Here is a 26,642-nt window from a genome sequence, read left to right as displayed (position 1 = left end):
TGTGCATGCATTTGTGGCTGCTGTGGCATTTGAGCTGCAATATTAACATGGCCTGCTGGAGATGCAGTCATTTGCCTTTGCTGCATTAAGTTTTGTTGTGTTCCATCTAAAAGGATACCAGCACCACCAGGGGGTGCTGAAGATTGAGCCTTTGGAGACACTTGTGGCATTGCAGCCTGAATATCTGAGTAAGTCAAAGACAACGCTAATAGAGTCTTCTGCAGCAACTGTAAATGCTCTCTCAAATTGCGATGCATTTCAGCTTTCTCTAGTAAATTACTTTCGCAGCAGATGGTGCTGCAACTTTAGTTTCGGGCAGCTCAGCTCTTTCTGCATACGTGGCATTTGTAATTTGAGAATAGGAATGATCATGTGACATGTGCACAGCTCTCTGTTCTGATTGGCCTGACACAAAATCCACCAGGGGTTGTGTCTTTGGCTCCGAAGAAGAAGGCAAAATGCAGTTTAGAGATTTTGAAAGCACTAGACTCTCTCTTATCTTGCTCAAGCATAGATAAAGCCATTTTTGCCTGGGATAGCTTCTGTTCAAAAATTTTTATTTGATTACTATAGCTTTTTACAGCTAGTTCACGAAGGGAGAGATTGGAGCTGTGAGGAGGATAATGAATTGTTTCTCTCTCTGCATGGGGGTGAAAATGGTTGGCCGTTTGTAGAAAACCTGGCCCTGCACCAAGCGTTACAAATTCAGAAGGTTCTGGGGCAACTGCATAATTGGAAGGGGGCATTACTGACCTCAGTCATAGTACTTCACCATCAAAAGCATCTCTGCCTTTATCTTCCTTCTGAAGCTTTTGTAAGAGCATTTCGTCCATTTCTTCTCCTCCCATGGCTCCCTCTAGCCGGGTGGCTGAGGCGAGCGGCTGGAAACTTGAAAAACTCCTTTCTGCCTCCTCTTTGTTGGAAAAATCAATCAAATCATTTACGAAGAGTGGTCTTAATTTCATTTTTCCTTTTTTCTTCTTTTTTGGCATCTTAGCAGACAATTAATCAGCGTTCCGCAGTCGCAAAAATAATCATCTGGCTAAACTAGCCTAGAGGTCTAATTATCAAAGCAACAAGCAAGGAAAAGCCATAAATCAACCATCCTCTTGCTACCATTGTCAGAGGCAATTAGCCCCATTACCTTCCTGGGATAATTGCCTGGATCATGGCACTTTCCTTGTGTATACTTTTGATAAAATAAAACCGGAATACATCTTCTAATTAAACTCATATTTATCGTAAAGCAAATAAAAAATCTAACTATCTAAAATAATTAAATTGTTACATTTTTGCAAAGTTCTTATCGGCTATTTCTCAGCAGCCGGACTTCTCTGGCAAGAGAACAAAGAAAAGTGTGAAGTAGAAAGAAAGGAATGCGGATATACGTAGTATCAGTTACTGATAAAAAAAATTGGCAAGCTACGGAAAGTAGCTTTCCAGAAATAATGAGTTCTGCTGGTAAATACAAAAACGCAGTGACAGCATCGGCCTCCTTCTGTCCAGCAATATTGTCTCTGAAGTCCTTCTAATTTGTTCTATTCCTTCTATTCCTTCTATTTTCTTCTGTGCTTCCTTCCTTATTGTTCTGTCAATATAGTCTTTTTTATAAGTCCAAGTCCAATATTATAAATCCATAAGTATATCTGTAAGTTTAATTAGATCTATCCTTACTCCTTAGCCAGTCCTTAGTCTGCTATTCCACAGTCACTAATCCTTGTGTTGATTCTTTTAAATTTGTTTAAACCAGTATTTGTAAGTCCTTTACAATATATCCAGTGCATTTCCTTCAAAATCTCATCTCTCTTCTTTTCTTTTCGTGCCCTCTCCGCTTTCCTTTTTTCGTTAGCCCTTAGCTCCTGCCAATTATCCGTCAGTCACTTTGTATCCTCTTTATGGCATCTTTCTTCCTATCGCACTAACGTCTCTATTCATTCATCTCTCTGACTTGCGTTTCCTCCTCTCAGTCACCTCCTTTCCTTCTTTTCCACATCTTTCTCCTCTCATGTCTCTGCTCAACAGGATTTTGCCATTTTTTCTTCTGGACCCTCCTCAGCCACCATCCAATGCCGCTTTCACTTTTCGCTTCCTCACTGTGCGGTCGCCATCGCTCCTTAAAGACGGGCTCTTTCACCACAGGATTTAAGAGGTTTGGTCTTATCCTCCTGGACGATTACTAGTCGTCTGAAGTCTTTCAGCCTTCCCCTTTTGTTTTTTTATCTCTCCGGGATCAGAGCCCTTAAAGGGCTCTTTATCGGGAATAAGTTGGGTTTTCGGGAACGAGACTTTGTTCCCTCACCCACTTCGCTCTGACATCACCGCCGGAAGTTCTGTTGTATTTATTTTCAATTCAATATATTTTCAAAATGTATTCAAGCAATCCTGATTTTCTATTTACATACATTTTCCTTTCAATTTCTTTTCTATTTTACTAATTACACATATATTATCATTAATGTACATTTGTATAATAACACTTTTTCCATTTTCCCCCTCCTTCCCCCTTTTCCATTTACTCAGGTGTCATCTGGGTTTCTATTCCCTTTTTGTCTTTTCTCTCATTTACTTTTTCCCTATTCAATTTATTAATCTCTAATCTTTTATTCATATTTCTTTTCTAACCAATCATAAAAATGTCCCCATGTCTTGAAATACACTGATTCCTCTTTATCTTTTATTCTTAATGTTAATCTGTTCATTTCTCTACATTCTAAAATTTTATTTATTATCTCTCTTTCTGATGGAATTTTTTCTGCTTTCCAGTTTTGTGCAAATACTATTCTAGCCACTGTTATTATACAAATAATCAAATATGTATCTTTTTTACCATATTTTTCTGGTAAAATTCCCAATAAAAATGTCTCTGCTCTTAACTCTATATGCTGGTGTAGCATTCCTTCTAACCATGTTTGTATTTTAACCCAATAATTCTTTGCTTCCTTACATGACCACCACATATGATAATACGATCCTGGCGATTGATGACATTTCCAACATTTAGCTGATTTATCTTTAAACATTTTTGCTAATCTTTCTGGTGGCATATGCCATCTATAAAACATTTTATATAATTTTTCTTCATATGCTGTTGCCATTGTTAATTTATAATTCCTTTCCCATAGTTGTTGCCATTTCTCTAATTCAGTTGTATAACCAAAGATTTTTGCCCATTCTATCATTGTTTCTTTTACCTCTTCATCTTCTAATCTGATTTGCAGTAAATAATTATATAATTTCTTAATCATTTTTTCATCTGTTCCCATCAGTATCTTATCCAGTTCTGATTTTCCCAAATTAAAACCATATTGTCTAAGATCTTTTTCATATCTTGATTGTATTTGCAATTGTGTATACCAATCTGTCTCAATCCCTTGTTTTTCTAACTCTTGCTTTTGTTTTAGTTCTCCCCTTTCTGATAAAATATCCTTATATCTAACAATATTTCTCATAAAAGTATAAGACATTATTTTCAATGCAATCCTTGATTGGAGAAAATTACCTATCTAGCTCATCTAGAAATCATCCCCCTCATTCTAAATCAGTTTCCTATTCATCAAATTTAAGACATGATTCATGCTGTGTTCATGTTCATTCTAAAAGGAAAGAGAAGTTCTAACAATAAGTAGCAGAAAATAAAGGAAATCATGGCACTAAGGTGATTCCAAAAGAGATGAAAATACAACAGCTTTATTCAGATTTTTTTTTTGCCTTTGAAAATAGAAACTGATTTATTCTAAACAAAATAAAATCAAAATTATTATGATCCATGAAAACTACTTTTAAAAGCCTAAATCTGTTCTGATCTTTTTTAAAGAACCAGATTATAATAAATTAAGTTAAAATAATTTAGTTTTTAACTTCGCCCTGTTAATAGAAATTAAATCAGACCAGGGTTTTCTATAATCCTGAAAGGTACTCAGTTATAAACTGTGTTGCTTATTCTGGATCTGGTTATTTTAGTTTCAGCTGTGATGTCCTTTTTCCTTTTCCTATCCTTAAAACTACAATTCTTGCTTTGATTTATTAAAATTCACATTTGTTGAGGTAAAATGCACCCAAGTTCTAATTACAGAAAGTCCTGGTTTATTGATCGTAATAGGGCCTGGCAGTTCTCTTTTTAAGCAAGGCAGTCACTAAGTGGAAAATCATGAGATTGTAATTTCCTTTATTCCATTCCCCCATCCATAGGAATGCTCAACTAGCACTAAGGTAGCCATCTCAAAACTGACAGGACTAATCAATTTCATAATTTCTGCTTTTGTTTGCCTCCCAACCATTCACCCACCCTTTGGAATGCTAAATTGCATACTGGGATAATTAGCAAGAAGGGAATTAATGTTTGTAGTTACATTCATATGAGAGGAAGGAATTCCAAGAGTATAAGCAAGAACATAGTGGGGAATACATATTAGAAACAATGTTCAGGGCTGGCAACAGTGAACACATGATTCAAACAACCAGTTTATTCCACAGTGTGCTTTTTTACTCTCTTGTAATCCCTTCTTCTCCAATCTCTCCACTCTTGTGAGGTGGAAGAAAAAAGATGGGTCAGACACAAGAAAGATTATTGAAGGAGATTGCATGTTTGTTGTTGTTGTTTTGATTTTTTTTCTTCCTCTATATTCCTGCTGATTTAAGCAACTTCTCTATTCTGCAAGTGGGGGGGGGGAGCAGGATGAAGGCTGTTTGTGTAGTGTATTCGGGACTGCCAGTGCCCTTGCAATTTTAGTGTGTATTCCCCATTGTGTGCTTGCTTACTCTCTTGTAATCTCTACCTCTGATTTCTCCATTCTGTGAGAAGGGGAAAAAAAGCAGGTCAGACATAGGTTAATGTGTGCTAAATATAATGTCGAACAAATAACTGAGAGATGCTGTGAAAGTCACAAATGCAGACACTAGTCATAATTTTTTTTCAGCATCCTCCTAACTTCAAATGGTTGTTGAATGAGGCAGTCAGTAAGCAAGCTCTACTGTACTAGAATTAATATACATCATAGTAGGTTACTGAAGTACATTTTGGACAATGCATATTGCACTGAAGGCTGAATGTTTTCCATGAAATAAATCTTTCATATGCAACAAGCAGCATCTAAACCATAATGACATGAAAAGAAAGAACAATAAGCATACAGGAACATTATCACACAAAATTACTCATTACATATTTGTATTACAACATTTGGTGCAAATGTTGAAGGATGATAATACACCCATGTCATAAGTGGTCTTTGTTGTGACAAAATATACCTATCTACAAAACTCCATTCCTTCTCTATATCAAAATTGACCTCTGATCTGTGGTCTTCTTACAAGATCCATGTAACAAACTGTGCAATGTTATCTAATTTATTCTTTTATTTAATCCTTTGTTCATGTCCCTCTGTATAAATTAAAAACCATGTGGTTAATGAAATAGGTTCTTGCCTGTAGACGATGTTATAGTGGCTGAACTGCATGGCTATTAGTTGCTTTTGTCTTACGTCATTTTTGCTTGAAAAGTTTAACTGATCAAACTTGATGAACCAGAAAATGAAGTTCAGCAGGTCTTGTATTTGTGAGCATATCAAATCCACGAGAGACAAATGCTGACTCTTCATATCTTCTTGTCAAGTATATGGTTGTGAAAATCTGCTTTTAAATGTGTTTCAGACCTTACAGGAAGAGATAGAACAATAAAAACGGAAAAAAGGCTTTGGGAATTAATAAAAAGAAATAAGACTTGATTTATTACAGTCATTTACAAAATTGCCATCATTATGTTTATAAATTGATATTTTTAGTTTGATCCACTGCAGAAAAAAATGAAAATTAAATTAACTTTACTGAAGTATACAGAGTCCCATCCTATCCCAAGATTTGCTTCTCTTCCTTTTTATTGTAACTTTTAGATTATAATATAATATAACCTGTCCATTGAATAGCAGAAAGGCTGTTTCAGTATATGAAAAAGGAGATGGGCAACCTACATCCTCATAGTTACATCCCACAATCCCTCACATTTTTGCTTTATTATATTAATTGGCAGGGGATGTTCCTCATGGAGGAATGGAGATCCCTGTGACCACTATTTGCAAAAATCATCAACACTGTTTTCCACCAAATTGAGGAAAACTGAATAGTGTACCATGATCCATGAAATAAGATTACCATCATTGCCTTAAAATTCCACAAATCAGATGGAAAAAAAATCTCATGAAGCTCTATATGCACTAATCTGTCACTTACCAGCACCTTTTGAGACAGAAAGTCTCCAAAGAAAAAGGAGACTAATGTAGTTTTAGGCCATCAAAAGATTCTTTAGTTTTTATATATATATAAAAATTCAGGATGTCATGTTGGGGGCAGCGTCTGTGTCTTTTTTCAAATTGTGCTAAGTGTACACAAATTCTAGCTTTGATTATGTATTCAGAAAAACAGGGCAAGAACAAATGGAATCAGAATTATTTACTAGCAACTAGAGAAGGAATAAGGAGTGTCACTAACAAATTATAAAATGGCATGTTATAAGTAGAAATTTCTTACTCTTTTTTCAATGATTACGTTAGCCCATTTTTTCTTGGTTTTTTTAAATGCAATAATATTTATATTTTCCCTTAGTTTTGGTACTGTTTAAAAGAAGCAAATAGAAGGGATGCATTTTATATAAAGACAATATCAATTTATAAATGTAGTTGATGTTCATCCTAAATTATAATACATGCCTAACTGAAAATAAATGGGCCAGTTTTATTCTGTTTTGAAATGCATCTATAACATGATCTCACTTTCTTGCATGTTTAGGTATCGATTGTTCACCTTCTCAAGACTGTACGCTTACTGCGCCTTTTACGTCTACTTCAGAAATTGGATCGTTATTCCCAGCACAGTACAATTGTTCTGACATTGCTGATGTCTATGTTTGCATTGCTGGCTCACTGGATGGCTTGCATTTGGTATGTCATTGGAAAGAAGGAAATGGAAAAAAAACCACTGACATGGGACATAGGTAAAGATGAGCTTTTTATCATTGAAATTGAAAAACAGCACTGTAAAGATGAGAAAATTATAGTTTTGCATAAGCAACTGTAGATGTTATTAGAGACATACTGTAGCCTCACTGATTTTGTGCTACAGTTGAGTAGGCCCTTTAATCATGCAACATTTCAGGCTTTCCAGTAAGAACAGAGATAACTCAGATAAATATAACTAATGTACTCCTACAGTCGTCTAAGTAGATACACAATTGTTTTAGCTTCAGAAGCAGAAATTACAGCCATTTCCATCTATGCACTCTACAGCAGTCTAAGGCAGCTTTGTATAGTATCTCCAATATTTTCTTCATTTTCAGGAAATCCTGCCTTATCATATCTCTGGGTTTCTGGTCCTAAGTAGGTCTATTGAGAGAAATAACATTTTGTTGAGTCTAATTAATAGTATATTGATATTTGTCAGAAATGAAGATAATCACAGATTGCATTCAAAGTGTTTGATAGAACTGGCTTCAGGTCCAGTTATGAGGTAGAAATAGCATTGGTTGCACTTGTTGATGAACTCTGGCAAGAGTGGAATAGGGATAGTGCATCTGCCTTTGCTTTCCTTGCCCACTCAACAGCCTTCAATATCCTCAACCATGGTATCCTTTTTGCCTAGCTGCAGGGCTTGGGTTGGGTGGTCTCAGTCTTCTGCTGGTTTGGTTCCTTCCTCCAAGGCCAGTCCCAATCAGCTTTGGTGGGGAATGAGATGTTCAATTCACTTCTTGGGGCCATGTCACAATGTTCAGTATTCTCTCCACTCTTTTTTTTAAACATTTACATGAAGCTGCTGGTTGAGATCATCCATCACCATGGGATGAGGTATCATCAGATTTGATGATAATCAAGTTTAAATTTGGGGGTGGGGTACCATCAGATACACTTGATGATAGTCAATTTTAAATTTCCTCAACCACCCCCAGTGACATAAATGAGTTTCAAAATCTGTTAAATGGGAATTATTTTACATGTAGAAGTCAGCTGAAGAGTTTCAGCAGACTAAAAGCATCAAGGCATGTAATTTTTAGGAAAGTAAGGAGCAGATAAGGAAATATTACAATGTGGAATTTTCAGTTACTGAGTGCCAAAATACTAAATCTCTGGATTCTTAGGAATATGCCACTTAGATCTGTGCCAGTCAGTGAATTCATTATTTGGAAAATGTTCTTTGCTAATAACTATATTATGTGCACTAGAACATCACAATCTTTTTTAAAATGGACAGCCATGGAAAGAAGGTTAATATGAGGTGAAAGAGTCAAAAAGCTTTTTTCTTGGGATCAGCAAAGCTGCCAGAAATAATTTGTATAACGTCTTATAATTTCATCACCAGATTTTTTTTTCTTCCTTTTTTTTTTAAAGAAAGTTTTTTAGAAGCTCACCCTGAATAATATTGGATATGTAGTGATTACAGAAAGATACATTTCAAAAGGATTGCACATATATCTACATTTTTCTGAAATAATATAGTTTTTGATACTGTTATTACCAATATATCCTCTTTTCCTAATGGTTTCTTTTTGAGCTTTAGCAGAGGGCTCCAGCCTTGGCAACTTTACGACTTGTGGACTTCAACTCCCAGAACTCGTCAGCCAGCGCATGATGGCTGAGGAATTCTGGAAGTTGAAGTCCACAAGTCGTAAAGTTGCCAAGGTTGGAGGCCCCTGATTTAAATGAATCATTCTATTAAACTTATTTTTAATTTGTTTGTCTAATGCTATAATACTGAAAGTCCTGTGTACCTTTATTTATCTATTGATGCCAGTGGGGCTTCCTTCTAAGAGTGTGTACGCACACACACACACACACACACACACACACACATACACGTTGTAAATTTGTAATGCTTCTTACATCTGTTCTGTCAAGATCCTCAGGACCTCAGCTAAGCTAAATTTCTTTCCATAAGCATTATCATCACATACATCATATCCTAAGAATACTGACAGAAAGATTTTAATGGCTAGAAAGTTGTCCCAGGTGAATGCTAGTAGAATGTGAAGCGTTCATCATTACTCTTCATTAGTAGTTTTGCAGTCACCAGATATTCTTGTCAGCAATTCTGAGGCATTTTGAATATATCCTTGAGGGTATGCACTTGTCTCTCTATCACCATTAAAATTCAATCTTCCCACCTCCAACCCCTTGTCCTCAAAATAATAACCTGATTAAGCATATCCAGCAAAGCAAGAGACATTATATCATTATACTGTTTTAAAATGTGGATTTCAAATATAACATCCACAAATCAGCCACATAGAAACCTGTAATTTAATCTAGTTCAACTGTTATCTTTTCAGGTTATCAATGCATAGAAAAGTTGGAATTCAGCAATGTGGGTTTGGTTAGATAAAGAAAAGCTTGTCTCTCTATGTCTCAATGTAACATATAAGAATATAATAGCGCATTCACACTATATTTAAAGCTGATTTTCAGGTTCATAAAATTCATGGTATATATGTTTTAATTCTTGTATTATCAGAGAACTGCAATATTTAATATTCATTCACACGCAAACTCACTGATTATGAAGACATGGCCTATAATCCTAAACTTCTCTTCAAGTATTTTTAAATATGCACATTATTGTGGGAAGATTCCACAATGCTCAGTAATTCCTGGAATGCTGAGCCATTTAAATGAGATGCAGACTGATGGGTGACTTTGGATGTCAGACTTCCCAGATAGACCAGACAAGAAACATAGTCAGCGAGTGTGAAAATCCAAATTTCTCAACATCTTATTTTACAGCCTGATTAGTTAGAGTGATTCTCTTCTAAGTTTCTTTTTCTGCTTGTTATTCAGCTACAGGCTCCCTCACCATTAACTGATTATTCCCTAGGCAGCATTTTCACCCTTTCTCATTTCCCAAGATCATTCCCACAAATCAATGCATCAGGACAGTCACTGTTAGACACAAATCTGGCAATTTCAAGAAACAAAAACAAAATAATTTTACTTTCTCAATAAGATAGAAACCATATATAGATTCAATACATTTTCTCTATGAAGATTGGAGATTTTTGTAGCTATTTTCAGAACAATTATGTCTCAATAATATAACCAGTAGATCTTATTCAAAGTGTAACATTTTACTGAGAAAGCACAATTAAATATAAAAATATACCTCTTTCATATTTTTGTTTAACTCCAACTCTAATTCTTTCCCAATTTTTCCTTAGTTGGCTTCCAATTCCAGTTCTGATAAAGTCACTTAAGGAGGCAGGACCTTTCTTTTTATATGTTATTTCATGTTCCACCCACACCATTGCAATTATGTCATAAGATTATGTATTTTAGCATTTAAATATCACCAAAATCTTGGCATAATAATCTAGTTTGGCCAGCAACAACAATCTAAACTATAAATAAACAAGTAATTTCTATTTTGCAATTTTCTACCTTTGCATAAAACTTCAAATGATTTGTTTCCGGTGATTACTTCACCTTTTTGGTAGCTTTTGCACTGGGTGGTATTTATGGAGAGCTAATGCTCCAATAAAACTAATATGATAATATTAATTGCATTTCCAATCTTAGCAATACCTTATATAATTCATTACATCTGATTACCTGACATTCTTTTAATTCCACAACATTAGTTATGAACCACTCTGGAAAGTGACAAAATCATATTTAACAGGACATTGATTAGCTTCATTTTATTAAGTTGTTAGTAGTGGGGGTGAAATCTGTCCAGCTGCCATTTATGTATTGAATGTAAAAGATTTGGCTTTAAGGGAGGTTATCAGCAACTAGGAACCCCGCATATTTTTTTTTTAAAAAAAGAGGAATATATAGAAAAATGTAAAGGTTTTCATTAATTTGTATAGCATAGACATCGAAACAAAATAAATTTTCATTAAGCTTCCACATTTGCTAGATTGATCTACAGGAACTAAATATACAGGCTGAATATATAGGCTGGATAGTACTCTGCTTTGTTTCAAGGCCATTTTAAATACAGTTTAAAAATATTGTTTCTACTAGTTGAAGAGCTGTTAAATTTCAATTAATGTCAGGTGCAAATAATCTGGAATCAGGGTTATTCAAATGAGTACAAGTTTACTCCATGCTATCTCTCTACAACAGGGCTGTCAAACTTGTGGCCCACAGGCCGGATGTGTCACACACAGGCCACACCCACAACCAGTTTAGCGAAGGGGAAAAAAGTCCCGATATGTCATGTGACGCTCTACAAGAATTTGAACTGCTAAGAGTCAATGCAAATTGGCAGAAAAAAAAGTCAATGGAATTCAAGGTGTGCTGGCCTTAGATCTTGCAGTGCGAAGGGACTTACTTGACCACTCCCTCCACCCCCCACCCCCCGGCTCAGCCAGATCATCTCCATCTCCAACCTGTTTACCATCTAAACTAATGTGATTTTTGAATTTTGTTAAAAAGTAGTTATAATTTCAGAAGGTAAAATGAATAAAAAGTATTATAAAGTAACATTTTACAATATAGTACTCCCCTCTGGCAGCTGAAGGCTTTTTTTTAAAGGACTACATTTTTACAGAACAGTAGCTGTAAAATTAAACTTTCGAATTTCCCTTATTATAAATAAACTTCATGCATTTAAAGAAAGAACAATATTAAATGTTTTATTATTATAATTAAATCTTTTCTTGGTTTTCAATTAAATATATGCACTCCAAGTGTAGATACAAAGCAGTAGCAGGAATTTATCTTGAACATATAGTATTTTACTATTCCAGGTTATACATCAGGATTCAAGTGTTTAGATGTTCCTTTGAGGTTCAAAAAAGTAAGTCCAAAGAAACAAGTATATGAGAAGAAAGCCTAAACCAAGAGCTTTTTCTTTGATCTGTTACCTCAAGCAGTGACCACAGAGACTCCTGGACCTGACACAGCTGAGGCCTTGCCTTGAGGTGTATCTTTATAATATACCAAGGTACTCGGTAAATATATATATATATATATATATATATATATATATATATATATATGTGTGTGTGTGTGTGTGTGTGTGTGTGTGTGTGTGTGTGTGTGTGTGTGTGTAGGTCTTTGGTTATTCGGGTCTTATCCCACGTAAAATTGGAAGTGTCTTGGCGACGTTTCGACAAAGTCTCATTCGTCATCTTCAGGCTGGTGTTCTCGGCTTCGTGCTTCCAGGAGCAATGTGAGATCGCAGCTGTCTCTTCCTTTTAACTGCTAGTGGGGGTGTGAGCTGATTGGGTGGGAACTTGGCTGTGTTCTGATTGGGTGGAGGTGTGTTCTGATTGGTTAGGGGCTTGGCTGTGCTCTGATTGGATGGGGGGTTGGTTGTGCTCTGATTGGCTGGGGGTGTGTTCTGTTTGGGTGGGGGCTTGGTTGTGCTCAGTTTAGTCTGAGTTGCAGGGGGATTTGAGCTGGTGAGCTGCGTTGTTGTTTGGCTTCGTGTTTGTGGCCGTGCGAGCTCTTCATGGTGGGTGTCAGTCTGCTTCATGTATGGATTGGAGGGGTTTAAAGTGGCTAATGATGCAGCTGCGGTCTGGCTTCTGGTCCTTGGTCGTGGCTCATTATCAGTGTGGGTTTGAGTCTGCTTTCTGCGTGGATGTGTGGTGGTGACATCCTGTGTGGCTCTCGTGAGTGTGGGTCTGGTGTCATTCATCGTGTTAGGGACTCGTTTGTCAATAAGGGCGGGTTTCCAAATGGCTGGTAAGGCGGGAGCTATCATCTTGTTTGTTCATGTTAAAGTGTTCAGTTTTGGCGATAGTTCTGGTCTTCATAGACATCATAAAGCAACAAAACTTACAGCCCAGTGACCTACTCGTGAGCTTCGATGTCATATCCCTCTTTACCCAAGTACCAATCAAAGAAGTCTTGACAGTTATCCAAAACAAATATAACCCCCCAAGCACATCTTAGATCTGACCAACCATTGCCTATCCAACACATACTTCATCTATAATGGACAGAAATACAAACAAATAGAAGGAGCACCCATGGGATCACCCCTCTCACCTGTCATTGCCAACCTCTATATGGAATACTTTGAAACCCAAGCTCTAGAAAAATCTGATCACAAACCCAAACTCTGGCTCAGATATGTAGATGACACCTTCATAATCTGGCCACATGGGAAAGAAAAACTGGACAACTTCCTCACACACCTCAACAGCCTACACCCCAAAATACAGTTCACCATGGAAACAGAAGCGAACAACCAATTTCCCTTCCTGGATGTCTTAGTCTACAGAAAATCCAATGGCTCCCTAGGACACACTATCTACCAGAAGAAAACACACACAAACCGCTATCTGCACGCACTCTCACACCACCACCCTGCCCAGATCAACTCTGTAGCCAAGATACTCATTTCCAGAACAAAACGCTTAGCTGACGAACAACACCTAAAAACCGAACTACACACTCTCACTAATGTACTAACATCCAATGGATTCCAAAGAAATAAAATCACCAACCTAATCCAAAAAGAAACCCCCACTAAAATCCAAGACAGAGAACAAGAAAACGGCAAAGCCCTCCTCCCATACATAAAAGGCACCACAGACAGAATAAGCAAAATCCTCCACAAACATAACATCAAGACAGCATTCTGCACAAACCAAAAAATATCCACCATCCTAAGGAACCCCAAAGATAAAATTGAGTTAGAAAATCAAGGAGTATATGAAATCCCATGCACCGCCTGCCCACCACATACATCGGACAAACCAACAGACGAATAAGTGCACGCATAGAAGAACACAAGAACTCAGTCAGAAAAGAGGAACCAACTTCTTCCCTGGTCCAACACCTTAAAGCCACAGGACATGATATTGACTTTAAAAAGACCAGAACTATCGCCAAAACTGAACACTTTAACAACAGAATAATCAGAGAAGCCATCGAGATAGAAAAACGTCCACACAGCATGAATAAACGAGATGATACCTCCCGCCTACCAGCCATTTGGAAACCCGCCCTTATTGACAAACAAGTCCCTAACACGATGAATGACACCAGACCCACACTCACGAGAGCTACACAGGATGTCACCACCACACATCCACGCAGAAAGCAGACTCAAACCCACACTGATAATGAGCCACGACCAAGGACCAGAAGCCAGACCGCAGCTGCATCATTAGCCACTTTAAACCCCTCCAATCCATACATGAAGCAGACTGACACCCACCATGAAGAGCTCGCACGGCCACAAACACGAAGCCAAACAACAACAACGCAGCTCACCAGCTCAAATCCCCCTGCAACTCAGACTAAGCTGAGCACAACCAAGCCCCCACCCAAACAGAACACACCCCCATCCAATCAGAGCACAACCAACCCCCCATCCAATCAGAGCACAGCCAAGCCCCCAACCAATCAGAACACACCTCCACCCAATCAGAACACAGCCAAGTTCCCACCCAATCAGCTCACACCCCCACTAGCAGTTAAAAGGAAGAGACAGCTGCGATCTCACATTGCTCCTGGAAGCACGAAGCCGAGAACACCAGCCTGAAGATGACAAATGAGACTTTGTCGAAACGTCGCCAAGACACTTCCAATTTTACGTGGGAGAAGACCCGAATAACCAAAGACCTACATACAAATACCCGCGAAAACCTGAGAAATATATATATATATATATATATATACACACACATACATACATATATATATATATATATATACATACATACATATATATACATATATATATATATATACATATATATACATATATATATATATACATATATATATATATGTGTGTGTGTGTGTGTGTGTGTGTGTGTGTGTGTGTGTGTATAGTTAATATTTCGGGTTTCTTCCCGTGTAATTGTGGATATATCCCTAAAAGGGTAGAAGCGACGTTTCGGCAGAATCCCATCTGCCATCATCAGGCTTATGCCAGTAGTCATTTTGCACTAACTTTTTTAATTTTGTTAGTGCAAAATGACTACTGGCATAAGCCTGATGATGGCAGATGGGATTCTGCCGAAACGTCGCTTCTACCCTTTTAGGGATATATCCACAATTACACGGGAAGAAACCCGAAATATTAACTATACACACATACATACCCGTGAAAACTTACATAAACATATATATATATATATATATATATATATATATATATATATATATATATATATTTAAAGAAGCCTTTTTCGATAAGCACTTGTTTAGCTATAGAGAAAAGAGACTGACAGGAAAACTAGAAAGCAGAAAATAAAACCAGAAAAGGTGAAGGTAGAAGCAATAATAGGAAGAACATGATGGAGAAAGAAATTACCTGCAAGATACCCAGGGTGCAAATAAAAAAATTATAATAGAACTTATTGGGGCAGAATTTGACTATCTGTATGTTATTATCAATATGTAAAATTAGGCATTTTATGGAAATGCCTAGGAAATCTATAGAATGCCAAAAATGGGATGTCAAAATATGAAACAATATTTCTCACATGTACAAGGAATTCTATACAATGCCAAAAAGCAAACAGGCAAAGCATAAAATACTCCAGTCAAAATGCCATTCTAGCCTTCCTTGTTACAATAAGTAGATCAATACTGATATTTTTATCTTGTTTTTCTTTCTTTTTTTTCAGCAAGAAAGTCCTGTACATTTATTTTGCATTTCTTCAATTCATTTTCATATTTGTCTTTTCAATAAAGGGTTAGGGCCTCTAACCCTAACCTTAGCCCTAACCCTTTCCATGAATCTTTTTTTCATACTTTATCTAAAGTTCTTATCATTTTGCATAATGCCTAGGTATTATATACAATGCCTAAGAAAAGCATATAGCATATTAAAATAACACAGACTGTTATGTATGTATCTATTTTGTGCGGGAAATTCAAATGTACAGTGAATGCTGATTGGTTCTTGGTCAGCCCTGAAAAATATATAAAGAGGGCTGTTGCCTGTGTTCCTTTGCTGAAGTCTCACCCTGAATTAAAGAGCTGTTGTTACTAGCCTGCTTGTGCCTCTCGTTATTCCCACGCTACAACATTGGCGACGAAGGTGGGATAGAGGACACAAGAGGCAATTCAAAAAGAGCTTAGAGTTTCAGCCAGGGTGACTAGCGAACACGGAGACACAGCATGTCTGCCTACGTTCCGCCAAAACCCTTCGACCCGACCCGAGAGAAGTGGGGATTGTATCTGACCAGGTTCGAGTGCTCCCTGGAAGTGAGCGAAATGCAAGGGCTCTCTGCGAACAGAAAAAGGGCTCTGTTCTTAAGCCACTGTGGGCCAGACGTATTCGAGATGGCCGAATCCCTCTGCGAGCCAACTCCAGTTCAGACGGTTCCCTGGGACGTCCTTCAGGCCAACCTGAGAGCCCACTATGCTCCAGTCCCGTCTAAATTCGTTCAGCGCTATGAACTCCGGCAATGAGTTCAAAAAGAAGGAGAGCCGGTCAGTGCTTATGTAGCCACGCTTCGAAAAGCCGCAACACATTGTGACTACAGAGACTTAGACGACGCATTGTTTGAACAACTGATTTGCGGGGTTCGAGATACCCAGTTACAAAGTCGTCTTCTAGCCAAACCAGACCTAATGCTAGCCAGCGCGCTAGATGAAGCCCGAGCACACGAGGCATCAATGAAAGCTTCGGAAGCACTGCAGCATCCCAGTTCAAGCAAGGACGGGCCGAAAACAGCCCCCGTCCACAGAGAAGAGCCAGCACAGCAAACCAGCACAGAGGAAGAGTCGGACAAGGACGTCTTCCATACAGAGAAGAAATCGAGCGAACAAAGCCGCCGCCACGAGAACTGCCCCAGCTGTGGCAGAGATCACGAGAGACAGTTGTGTAAATACAGAGAAGCCATTTGCAGGTGTTACGACAAGAAAGGCCACCTAGCACGAGTTTGCAGAGTTCAATTTCCGCATAGTCGAAAGTCACGTGACTACCACGACCAACCAGAACCGGCTCGTTCAAAACAGCCAATCAAAGATGATGGCGCGAGAAAACGGTGCGAACCTCAAAAGCGGGAGACCTACAGCATGAGAATCGGCCAAGCCAGCACAACCGACGATGAGAAAGTCTACACGAAAGTAGAAATCGATGGCAAATCGTGCGAAATGGAGATCGACACTGGGTCTACGTTATCGATCATGTCCTGGTCAACACTCAAGGCACTCCTGCCCAAGCTTCAGAAGAACCAGCTGTCCCGTCAGAAAATCCGCCTACTCAACTACCAGGGAAACCGGGTTCCCGTTGAAGGCGTGGGCACATTCCGGGTCACCTACGGCGAGTTCCAGAAAGAGCTGCCCCTGACCGTCGTTAGCAAGCCCCTACCAAGTCTACTGGGCATAAAATGGTTCTGGGCCCTTGGCATGGGCTTCACAGGCGTTCACAGCATCAGCGGATCATCACTTAAAGAAACCCTGCTCCACGAGTTTCGGGACGTTTTCGAAGAGACTCTAGGCAAGTACGTGGGGACCCCTATATCCTTTAATTTAGACCCCAACATAGCGCCAATCAGACTGAAAGCAAGACGAGTTACATTTGCTTTAAAGCCCAAAATCGATGCGGAGCTTGACAAACTCATTAAGCAAGGGGTGCTCGTTCCCGTAGATCACGCTAAATGGGAAACCCCTATAGTCACGCCAGTCAAGTCGGATGGCTCAATTAGAATTTGCGCCGACTATAAATGTTCGTTAAACAAGGCGTTGCAGCAGAGTGCCTATCTGGTTCCGATAGTCCACCATCTACTACATTCCCTGGGGCCTGGCAAGCTATTCGCAAAACTAGACCTTGCGCAGGCATACCAGCAACTGCCAGTAGATGACACTACGGCAGAATCACAGACTATAGTAACTCACAGAGGTGCCTTTAAATGCACCAGGCTTCAGTTTGGAGTCAGCATCGCCCCAGGACTCTTTCAAAGCACAATGGAGCGCCTTCTACAAGGCCTCCCAGGTGTCGTCCTGTATTTCGACGACGTTTTGATTAGTGGCCAAGACAAGACTTAGTTAGGCCAGAGGGTTAGACAAGTCCTAACGAGGTTCAGAGAAGCGGGACTTAAACTCAAGCGAACAAAATGCAAGATAGTGGTTCCATCAGTGGAATTCTTAGGCTGCAGAATCGATGGCACGGGCATTCACCCCACAGAGAGCAAAGTTAGGGCCATCCAAAGCGCGCCCACCCCTAAATCAAAATCCGAACTGCAGGTTTTCCTGGGCCTTCTCAATTTCTATATGATGTTTCTGAAACACAAAGCCACCGTTGCGGAGCCTCTGCACAGGCTCCTTGGAAAAAACGTTCCGTGGATTTGGGGCAAGCGAGAAGCGACCGCATTCAACGCAGTAAAGAGACTTTTGTCTGAGGACAGTTTCCTCATCCAATACAATTCAGAACTGCCTCTAGTATTGGTCTGTGACGCTTCCCCCTTTGGTTTAGGCACGGTTTTAAGCCATAGACTGCCGAACGGGTTAGAGGCGCCCATCGCCTATTACTCTCACACTTTGTCTAGTGCTGAAAGAAACTATAGCCAGCTAGATAGGGAGGCGCTAGCGGCTGTAGCTGGGGTCAAAAAGTTTCACGAGTATTTGTTTGGCCGCACTTTTGAACTTGTTATGGACCACCAGCCTCTTTTGGGACTTTTGGCTGGAGATAAACCGACCCCGGCTGCCCTTTCCCACCGGATGACCAGATGGTCCATTTTCTTAGCCGCGTACTCGTACAGACTGCTCCACCGGCCGGGCAAAACCTTAGGACATGCTGACGCCCTCAGCCGATGCCCCTTGCCTGAATTGTTGGACAACCTGACCCCGGAAGCCCCGGTTTTACTGCTTGACATTGTTTCCCCGGGCCCCATTTCTTCAAACGAGGTGGAGAGGCTTTCTGCCAGAGACTCTGTTTTGTGCACTATAATGGGCTGGGTAACGAGGGGTTGGCCTACAAAGGTGGATGGTGGTGACTTTCAATTGTACTTTAACAAAAAAAATGAACTGTCAATGTTGGGGGGTTGCTTATTGTGGGGTGACAGGGTGGTCATTCCTTCGCGGTTAAGGCACAGAGTTTTGGAAATGTTGCATGAGGGACACCCTGGTATTGTTCGCATGAAAGGCCTAGTTCATAGTTATGTTTGGTGGCCACATCTCGACCAAGATGTCACTGAGTGGGTAGGGAAGTATAGGCCCTGCCAGGAGTCCCGCCCAGATCCGCCCATAGCTCCCATTCATGAATGGGAAAAACCAAAAGGGCCATGGGGGAGGATTCACATTGATTTTGCTGGCCCGTTCCACGGCCAGAACTTTCTTATTATTGTAGATGCATATTCTAAGTGGATCAAAATTGCCCTAATGCCATCTACCACTACTGAGGCCGTTATCAAAGTACTCAGAAAACTATTTGCTACACACGGGTTGCCGGACACCCTGGTATCCGACAATGGGTCTCAATTCACGGCTACTCAATTTGAAGGCTACCTAGCCGAATTAGGCATAAGACATGCATTATCCACTCCTTTTCATCCGGCTTCTAATGGCCTTGCAGAGAGATTTGTAAGAATGGCCAAAGAAGCTCTGTCCCGGCTTGATGCCGGGGACTGGCAGGCTAGAATAGATGAGTTCTTAGCGGTACAGCACGCCACCCCGTGCCCCACCTCGGGCCGCAGCCCAGCCGAGCTCTTAATGGGCCGAAAGCTTAGATGCATTCTTGACCGACTGCATCCCAATTACTCCCCCGATAGCTTCAAAGGGGAAGGGGGAGGACTAAGACAATTCCAAGTAGGAACTCCAGTTTTTGCTAGAAGTTACACCAATGGGCCCTTATGGGTGGAAGGAACCATAGTAGGAATTACCGGCCCAAAGTCTTATACAGTTGATATAGGGCATGGTAAAATCTGGAGGAGGCATATCGATCAATTGCGTAAATGTTTACAAAACAAAAACTCATGTCCTAACTTTCAAAGTCTTCCTGACACAGCTACCTCAAGCCCGAGTAAGATGGAATATTTATCTGGCAACCCTGAGTTCCAGCGCCGCCCCAGCGAGCCGACACTCCCAGCCGGAGATAGCCACACCTCCGGAGAAATCCAGGTGTCAGGTTTTGGTGCTATCTTGAATAAACTTCATTCTCAAGTGCAAACTGTCTAATGAATCATTTTTATTTTAAGAATAGCAATATCCGACATTTTTGATTCAAATTGCAGCCAAACTGGCCCCTCCTTCCAACCCCCTCCTCTTCCGCTCTCCAACCCCAATGTCCCATTGGCCATCATATAGATCCATCTCTACATCCCGGCACGTTCTTTTCACAGGAATGTAGCCCCCATCCTCGTCTCCCAGGAAACACTATCTGTAACATACAAAACTAGGTAAAAGTTCATCTTGTTATGTCAGCGCTGGAAGAAAGCCTAATTTGGAACGCTGACACCAGGAGGTTCCATTGGCAGAGCCGGGAGAGACGGGAGGTTCCTCCGACCGGCTCGACGCCTCGCCAACAACTGAACTGCGCAGCTCAACCAGGATTAAGACACGCCCTGGTCACCTGCGTGATTTTGTATGTAAATATGTAAATAGATAGAATAAGTGCCTTCTGGGAGTGGAGGGGTGTAATGTATGTATCTATTTTGTGCGGGAAATTCAAATGTACAGTGAATTCTGATTGGTTCTTGGTCACCCCTGAAAAGTATATAAAGAGGGCTGTTGCCTGTGTTCCTTTGCTGAAGTCTCACCCTGAATTAAAGAGCTGTTGTTACTAGCCTGCTTGTGCCTCTCGTTATTCCCGCGCTACAACACAGACATTTCATACTTTGCCTAAAAACTTCACACATCCTATAGATTTGCTAGGCATTCTATATAATGCCAACTTTTCACACATTACTAATAACATATTTAAATATGGATAAAAATAATGTGATTGTGATGTGATGGTGTAGTGGTTAGAATGCAGTATTGCAGGCTAATTCTGCTGATGTACGTTCAGTGTAGGTAATCCTCTACTTGCAATTGAAATGGAGCCTGCCAAATTCATGACAATCATAAAGAGATTCATCACATGTCTGATCCAATTTTACACTTTTATTTATAGTTTAGCGACCATGACAGTCATAAAGTAAACATCACAATTGTAAAGTTATCACAGCAGTCATTAAGCATATTTATTGTTCTCTGTGGCACAGTTTTGCCAAAAACTGGGAAATGGCAGTTTTTAGCAAAAAAACAACCATAAATTGCAGTCACATGACCATGGGATCTACAAATAGCCATAAATGGGACCAGTTACTGAGCAAACACAGTCATGTGACTATGGGCAGAGGCAGCTGTTGGAACTCTGAAACAGAATGTATTTTTTGGAGTCCATCATAAGTTCAAATGGTTTCTAAGCAATTGGTCATAGTTCAAGGACTACTATATGATTTGGTATTAGTTTCTACATTATATTCAACAAGGTATCTTTTTCAAGTGTAATTTTTTGCTGCATACTTAACAGATCTTTAGTGTTTAGATATTGTTCTTTGTGGTAATCTTTTTATTGTTTAGATATTTCATTCCCTTCATGACAGCCAAAATTTCAGATCTTTAGATGCACATTTACTGTTATAATGAAAAATATGATTGTTTTGCTAATTAATACTTTAAGATCATTGCAAAATGTCATAAATATTGATAATGTCTCTTTCCTCGTATTAAATCTGTTATTTTTAAACCAATCACATTATGTTGGAGAAACCTTTCATGCTTCTTAATGTTGTAGGATTGCAACTCTTGTTCAAAAAGAAAAGAGACCTACTAAATTGATGGCAAGCTGTGAAAAAATGAATGCTTGCAGGCAGTGGTGAAATGTAAAATTTGTTATTGCAGGTTCTGTGGGCATGGCTTGGGGGGGTAATGTGACTGGGTGGGCGTGGCCAACTTTTTTTTTTTTTTTTTTACTTTTAAAACCATTTTTTCTACAAACTCTTCCAAAGAGGTTGTTAAAAAATGCTTTTAAAAACCTCTGCCAATCAGGCAACTCAGCTGGGATCGTCAGAGCCTTTTAAAAGCATTTTTTAAGAGGTTGTTTAAAAAAATCCTTTAAAAACCTCTGATGATCCCAGCTGAGTTGCCTGATTGGCAGAGGCTTTTTCTTCTTTTAAAAACATTTTTTCTACAACCTCTTGGCTGAATAGGTTGTAAAAAAAAATGCTTTTAAAAATTAAAAAAAAGTATCTGATGATTGCGCAGCTCAGCTAGTCATGGGGGGGGGGCAGGGATTTTTGCTACCGGTTCTCCAAACCACCTGCCTCCATCGCTACCAGATTGGGCAATCTGGTCTGAACCGGGAGCATTTCACCCCTGCTTGCAGGTTAGAATAAAATATATAGAAAATAGCATTGTAATGTCAGAACCAAATTTAAATGAGCTAGTTCTATTCTTTGTTGTTGTTGTTGCATATTATCTACTGAACTTCCTTCATTCATCAAAAAGAAGAATCTCTGATAGTGAGTGGTGCCTAGTTTTTCTTTAGCTTTGCTTTTTGGAGTGGAAGTGTAAAAGAAGACACTTATTTTTATTAAATCACAGTGTGAAATCTCTTTGATGGAAGGCAAACTAAATTTTAAATAAATGAAAATGAAATGACTTCATTTTCAAGGATTGAAGTTTTTTTCAAGGCTTAGTTGAGACACAATGACTCATAAAATCAAGTGATTTTAAATCTTAGCTTTCAAATCATTTAAATGTAACCAATGTTCATTTGATATACTTCAAAGAAATGTAGTTGGAAATAATAAAGTCTTAACATGCTTACTAAAATGTAAGTTTTATTGAAAACAGTTATTTCTATGTAAATAGGAACAAAAGTACAGTGCAAGATGGAATCCTAAATGTCTTTTTTGCACACTCTTTAATCATTTCTAAGAATTCAGTGGCCAAATTGCTGCAGGACTTGAAGTAGATATCTTACATCTTTAATCAATCTCCTCTTACCAGAAAAAAGAGTGGAAAGGCTGAATATATTCAGTTCCATTCTTCAATAGTGTCAGCATATGACTGGAGCCAACAAAACTGCAAATTCCAATCAGGAAAAATAATTGACCCTACATTATTAGTATCTGTGAAACAGTAGGAAATCTTTTTATTTCATTGATTTTTCTATATATTTCAATATCATCTTGTTTCCTTAGCTTCAATGATAACACTATTAAATTTCTTCATCCTCCTACATATGTTAAACTATTTCATTAAATGACTTAGAATTATACACGGTGGATATAGCTTTCTGGCTGACAGAGCTCTAGCAGTTCTTTTTCTTGGATAATCACTCCCTCCAATAAAAACTTGGGAAGAGAGTAGGTGCAAATTATGGCCAGTGGAAACAAGAGATAAATATTAAGCATGTTTAGAGATGGTCAAAAGATTAAAGATGAGCAAGAAAAACCATAAAGAACAGAGCTTAATAGGTTTTATGCATTCTGCCACCATCACCTGCAGAAAAATAATTACAATGGCACTGACAAAATCACCACCAAGCCATTACAAAAGACAGCTTTACACAAAACAGCTCATATTCTGTGATGATATGTTTAACACAATCAAACATCTATATCTATCTATCCTTGGGAAGGACTTGATAAGTAGACAAAATCCAATCTGAACATCTGACTGACTGTGTGACAAACCGTAATAAAGCCTATTCAGTAAAATAGAGTCCTATTGCACTACAAATATGTCTGAAGGAATAAAATTATTTGGGAGACCCATTTTTTGATCATGGTGGATAATGTCATAGATCATGGTATCAGTAATGTCACTTTTCATCAGGGATGATAATGATGTCATAGCTGATATGGTACCCCTTTCAGCTGTAGTCTTTTCATTCTTCTTTTATTTTCTATAATAATTCATGGTCTTTCAAACTTACAAGTTTTGCTATGAATAAGAATCAAAACTATATACAATTTATTCAAATGTGTTCTTATCTTGTCATATTAATCAGGTCTCCGGGCCATTTCAGAGGCAATCTTGAGTACTATTTAACTATTTTACTTTTAAAAAATTGTTTTTCTATTGCCACCTTTTGCCTTGGATATAATCTGGTACATTTCACTGACCACTGTATTGTTCTCATGGGTTGGCTTCTATGGACTTTATTGGCTTTTATGGACTATGATAAGCCAAGCTCCTAATGACCATTTTAAACTATCCCTTGTTAAAACTCATATCCTCCCCAAGCCCATACTAAGAAGAATGACTGCTTGAGGGTTTTTTTTCCCCCCCTGCTGCCTAGAGACTTTTGATGTGAAGGGAGGAAAAGAGAGCTGGGGAATCCAATAATCCCTGTCCTTAAAATAGCTCTATAAATAAAGACAGCACCATTTTTTTGCATAATAGCTGTGACAAAATAGGGATTACTAGTGATACTAGTGCATTTTCTAGCAATATTGCTTTCCGCTGGCTTAATGTAGGTAGCATTTTACCTCATCCATGAGGAAGAGACCTAAGTTGGTCTAGAATACAGCAAATGTATATCGAAGATATGCTCTGCTTTTTTTTTCAATGTATTTTTTCATACAGTGATTGGAGGAACCATATAACTATCTAATTTAAGACTCTTTCAAGCTAAAATGCTAAAGGTTAATTCTAAATCAAGTGATGTACTAATTAGTGCAGGAACCTATTCAACTGTCCTGCCTCATAAATCCAGAAGCTGTTTCTGACCTAGTGATAACTTCATTTCTTTATAGTCTTTGCCTGTCTGATTTGTATGGAACTTCATGTAGCTTTCTTGAATTTTTTAATCATCTTGATGCTTTTCATTGTCCTTGATAAGATTGTTCATGCCCTGTGCTGCTCCAATAGTGGGTTACAGCAAGGGTAGGATTCAAAATTCTCTAGTTGATGCATGCACTTTCTTAGTATTTGTATTTCACACTTGATAAACTATTCAATGCAGTTAGTTATGAGCTTTCAAAAAGCATGAGCTGCAGAGGGGAAGCAAGATAAAACTATTATAAGGAGATATGAATGCTGACTCTACAAGCTTGAGTCCAGAGGTACTATGTGGCACTATCTATCAGAACAATACTCATGTTTCGTTAGAAAAAAGACTTAAGATTACACACTTGTATAAATTGGTTATTTACAATCCTATTAACCAGTTTTAAAAAAGCCTCACATAATAATTTACCACAAATATATTGTTGATGTTTCAAATCAATGAATTCCACTACTTTGAAAGAAAGACTGTAGGAACTTTAAAAGATTTGCCATGCCATACAAAATAATTCTAAAAGAGATTTTTTAATTCTAAGCTTTTCAGTTTTTCTGTCTGATTGTATGTTCAGGCATTAGCATTTTCAATCTTTATATACAGTCAAAAGTAGAGTGCCCAGGTAGGAAAAGCTCTGAAAGATTTGTTCAAAATAGGTCAGAATATTATGCTTCCAATATAAGATATGCAGAATCTAGGACTTCAAAACACAAAAGGAACTGTTCCAGAGAATCAAATTGTTCTTCATGACTTTTACATTCAATTCGTTTTGTGAACCAAATATCCTTGCAATATTTTTTCCCATGCCTTTTCTTTGTCAAATATATAGAAAGGCTAACTTCTATATTCAAATGCTGATTTCTCTGTTTGCGTAAGTGTTCAAACTCTAGCTAGGGAGCTTTCCCTACCTTCGTGTGACAAATCTACAGAATAGTAGAGTTTATACAGGTTCGCTGATTTTGTAACAATGATTAAAATGAATCTTTTGATGGCATCATAAGAGCTTTCTGCCTAATTGTAATTGCTCTGGTTCTGATACTTTTTCAACATACGTTTAAAATGTAAGAGCTAATTGCCCTTTAAACCTTTTGAACAAATACACTGGGCTGATCTGTGTTATTTGCAATCCATTATGTAGCTTAGCTGATCCCTGAAAGTCACATGCTTCAGATGAAACTACATTTCATTTCCATCTGCCTGTATACTAGAAAATAACCAGAATGATTGTTGAGCTATAACCATACTCAATTTGATTGCCACCCAATGTACAAGGAATTTTTTTCTCACTTCAGATTTAATTTCTATCTATTCCAATTCAATTTCTCTAAAGTGCTTTTCTTTTAGAATGAAATCCAAAGAAGACCCATATTATCTAGAACAGAAAATATGGAATAGTATATTTATTTTATTATGCTGTTTGGGGTAAAGAAGTATTTGGGATTATGGATGTTAAGCATTTGGTAACAATGAAATAGAAGCATGCAAGTTTTTATTTGAGTTTACTTTTCAGTACTTTTCATTGGTAAATAAAATATAACTAAAGCTAATATGAAAGGGTTAAAAAATCTAACCTAGGTTTTGTTTTGTTTTTTAAATTTGATTTATATGCTGCCCTTCTCCGGAGACTCAGGGCGGCTTACAATGCGTTAAGCAATAGCCTTCATACTTTTGTATATATTTATACAAAGTCAGCTTATTGCCCCCACAAACTGGGTCCTCAATTTACCTACTTTAGAAAGGATGGAAGGCTGAGTCAATCTTGAGCCTGGCGGGATTCGATCTTACTTTAATTGCAGACAGCTGGTCTTAAATTACAGAGCTCTGTCTGTTGAGCTATCCAGGTTGGGTTTGACAGAAAATATAAAAGCCTTAGAAGTCTATGATATTAATAGTTCTAATGAGTTATGTACTCTATGTAGCAGTTTTTTCAATGTTGGACATATTTGATATGCCTTTCAATAATGTTGTCA

The 26,642-nt window shown here is 38.4% G+C and overlaps 1 protein-coding gene across 1 annotated transcript in view; it reads left to right on the top strand.

Moving 5' to 3' along the window:
* Window positions 1-26,642, top strand: part of KCNH8 (potassium voltage-gated channel subfamily H member 8) — an 89,994-nt gene that overhangs the window by 13,404 nt on the left and 49,948 nt on the right. The window contains exon 2 of the mRNA XM_087893684.1: window positions 6,781-6,985. Within this exon, the coding sequence (XP_087749810.1) occupies window positions 6,781-6,985 (205 nt within the window). The remainder of the gene's footprint in view (window positions 1-6,780; window positions 6,986-26,642) is intronic.

Source organism: Pantherophis guttatus, chromosome 4 (genome assembly GCF_059756535.1).
Source record: "Pantherophis guttatus breed Tessera chromosome 4, ASM5975653v1, whole genome shotgun sequence".
Classification (NCBI taxonomy): Eukaryota; Metazoa; Chordata; class Lepidosauria; order Squamata; family Colubridae; genus Pantherophis; species Pantherophis guttatus.
Note: the sequence above shows the minus strand (reverse complement) of the source record. Positions and strands in the feature narration are given on the sequence as shown.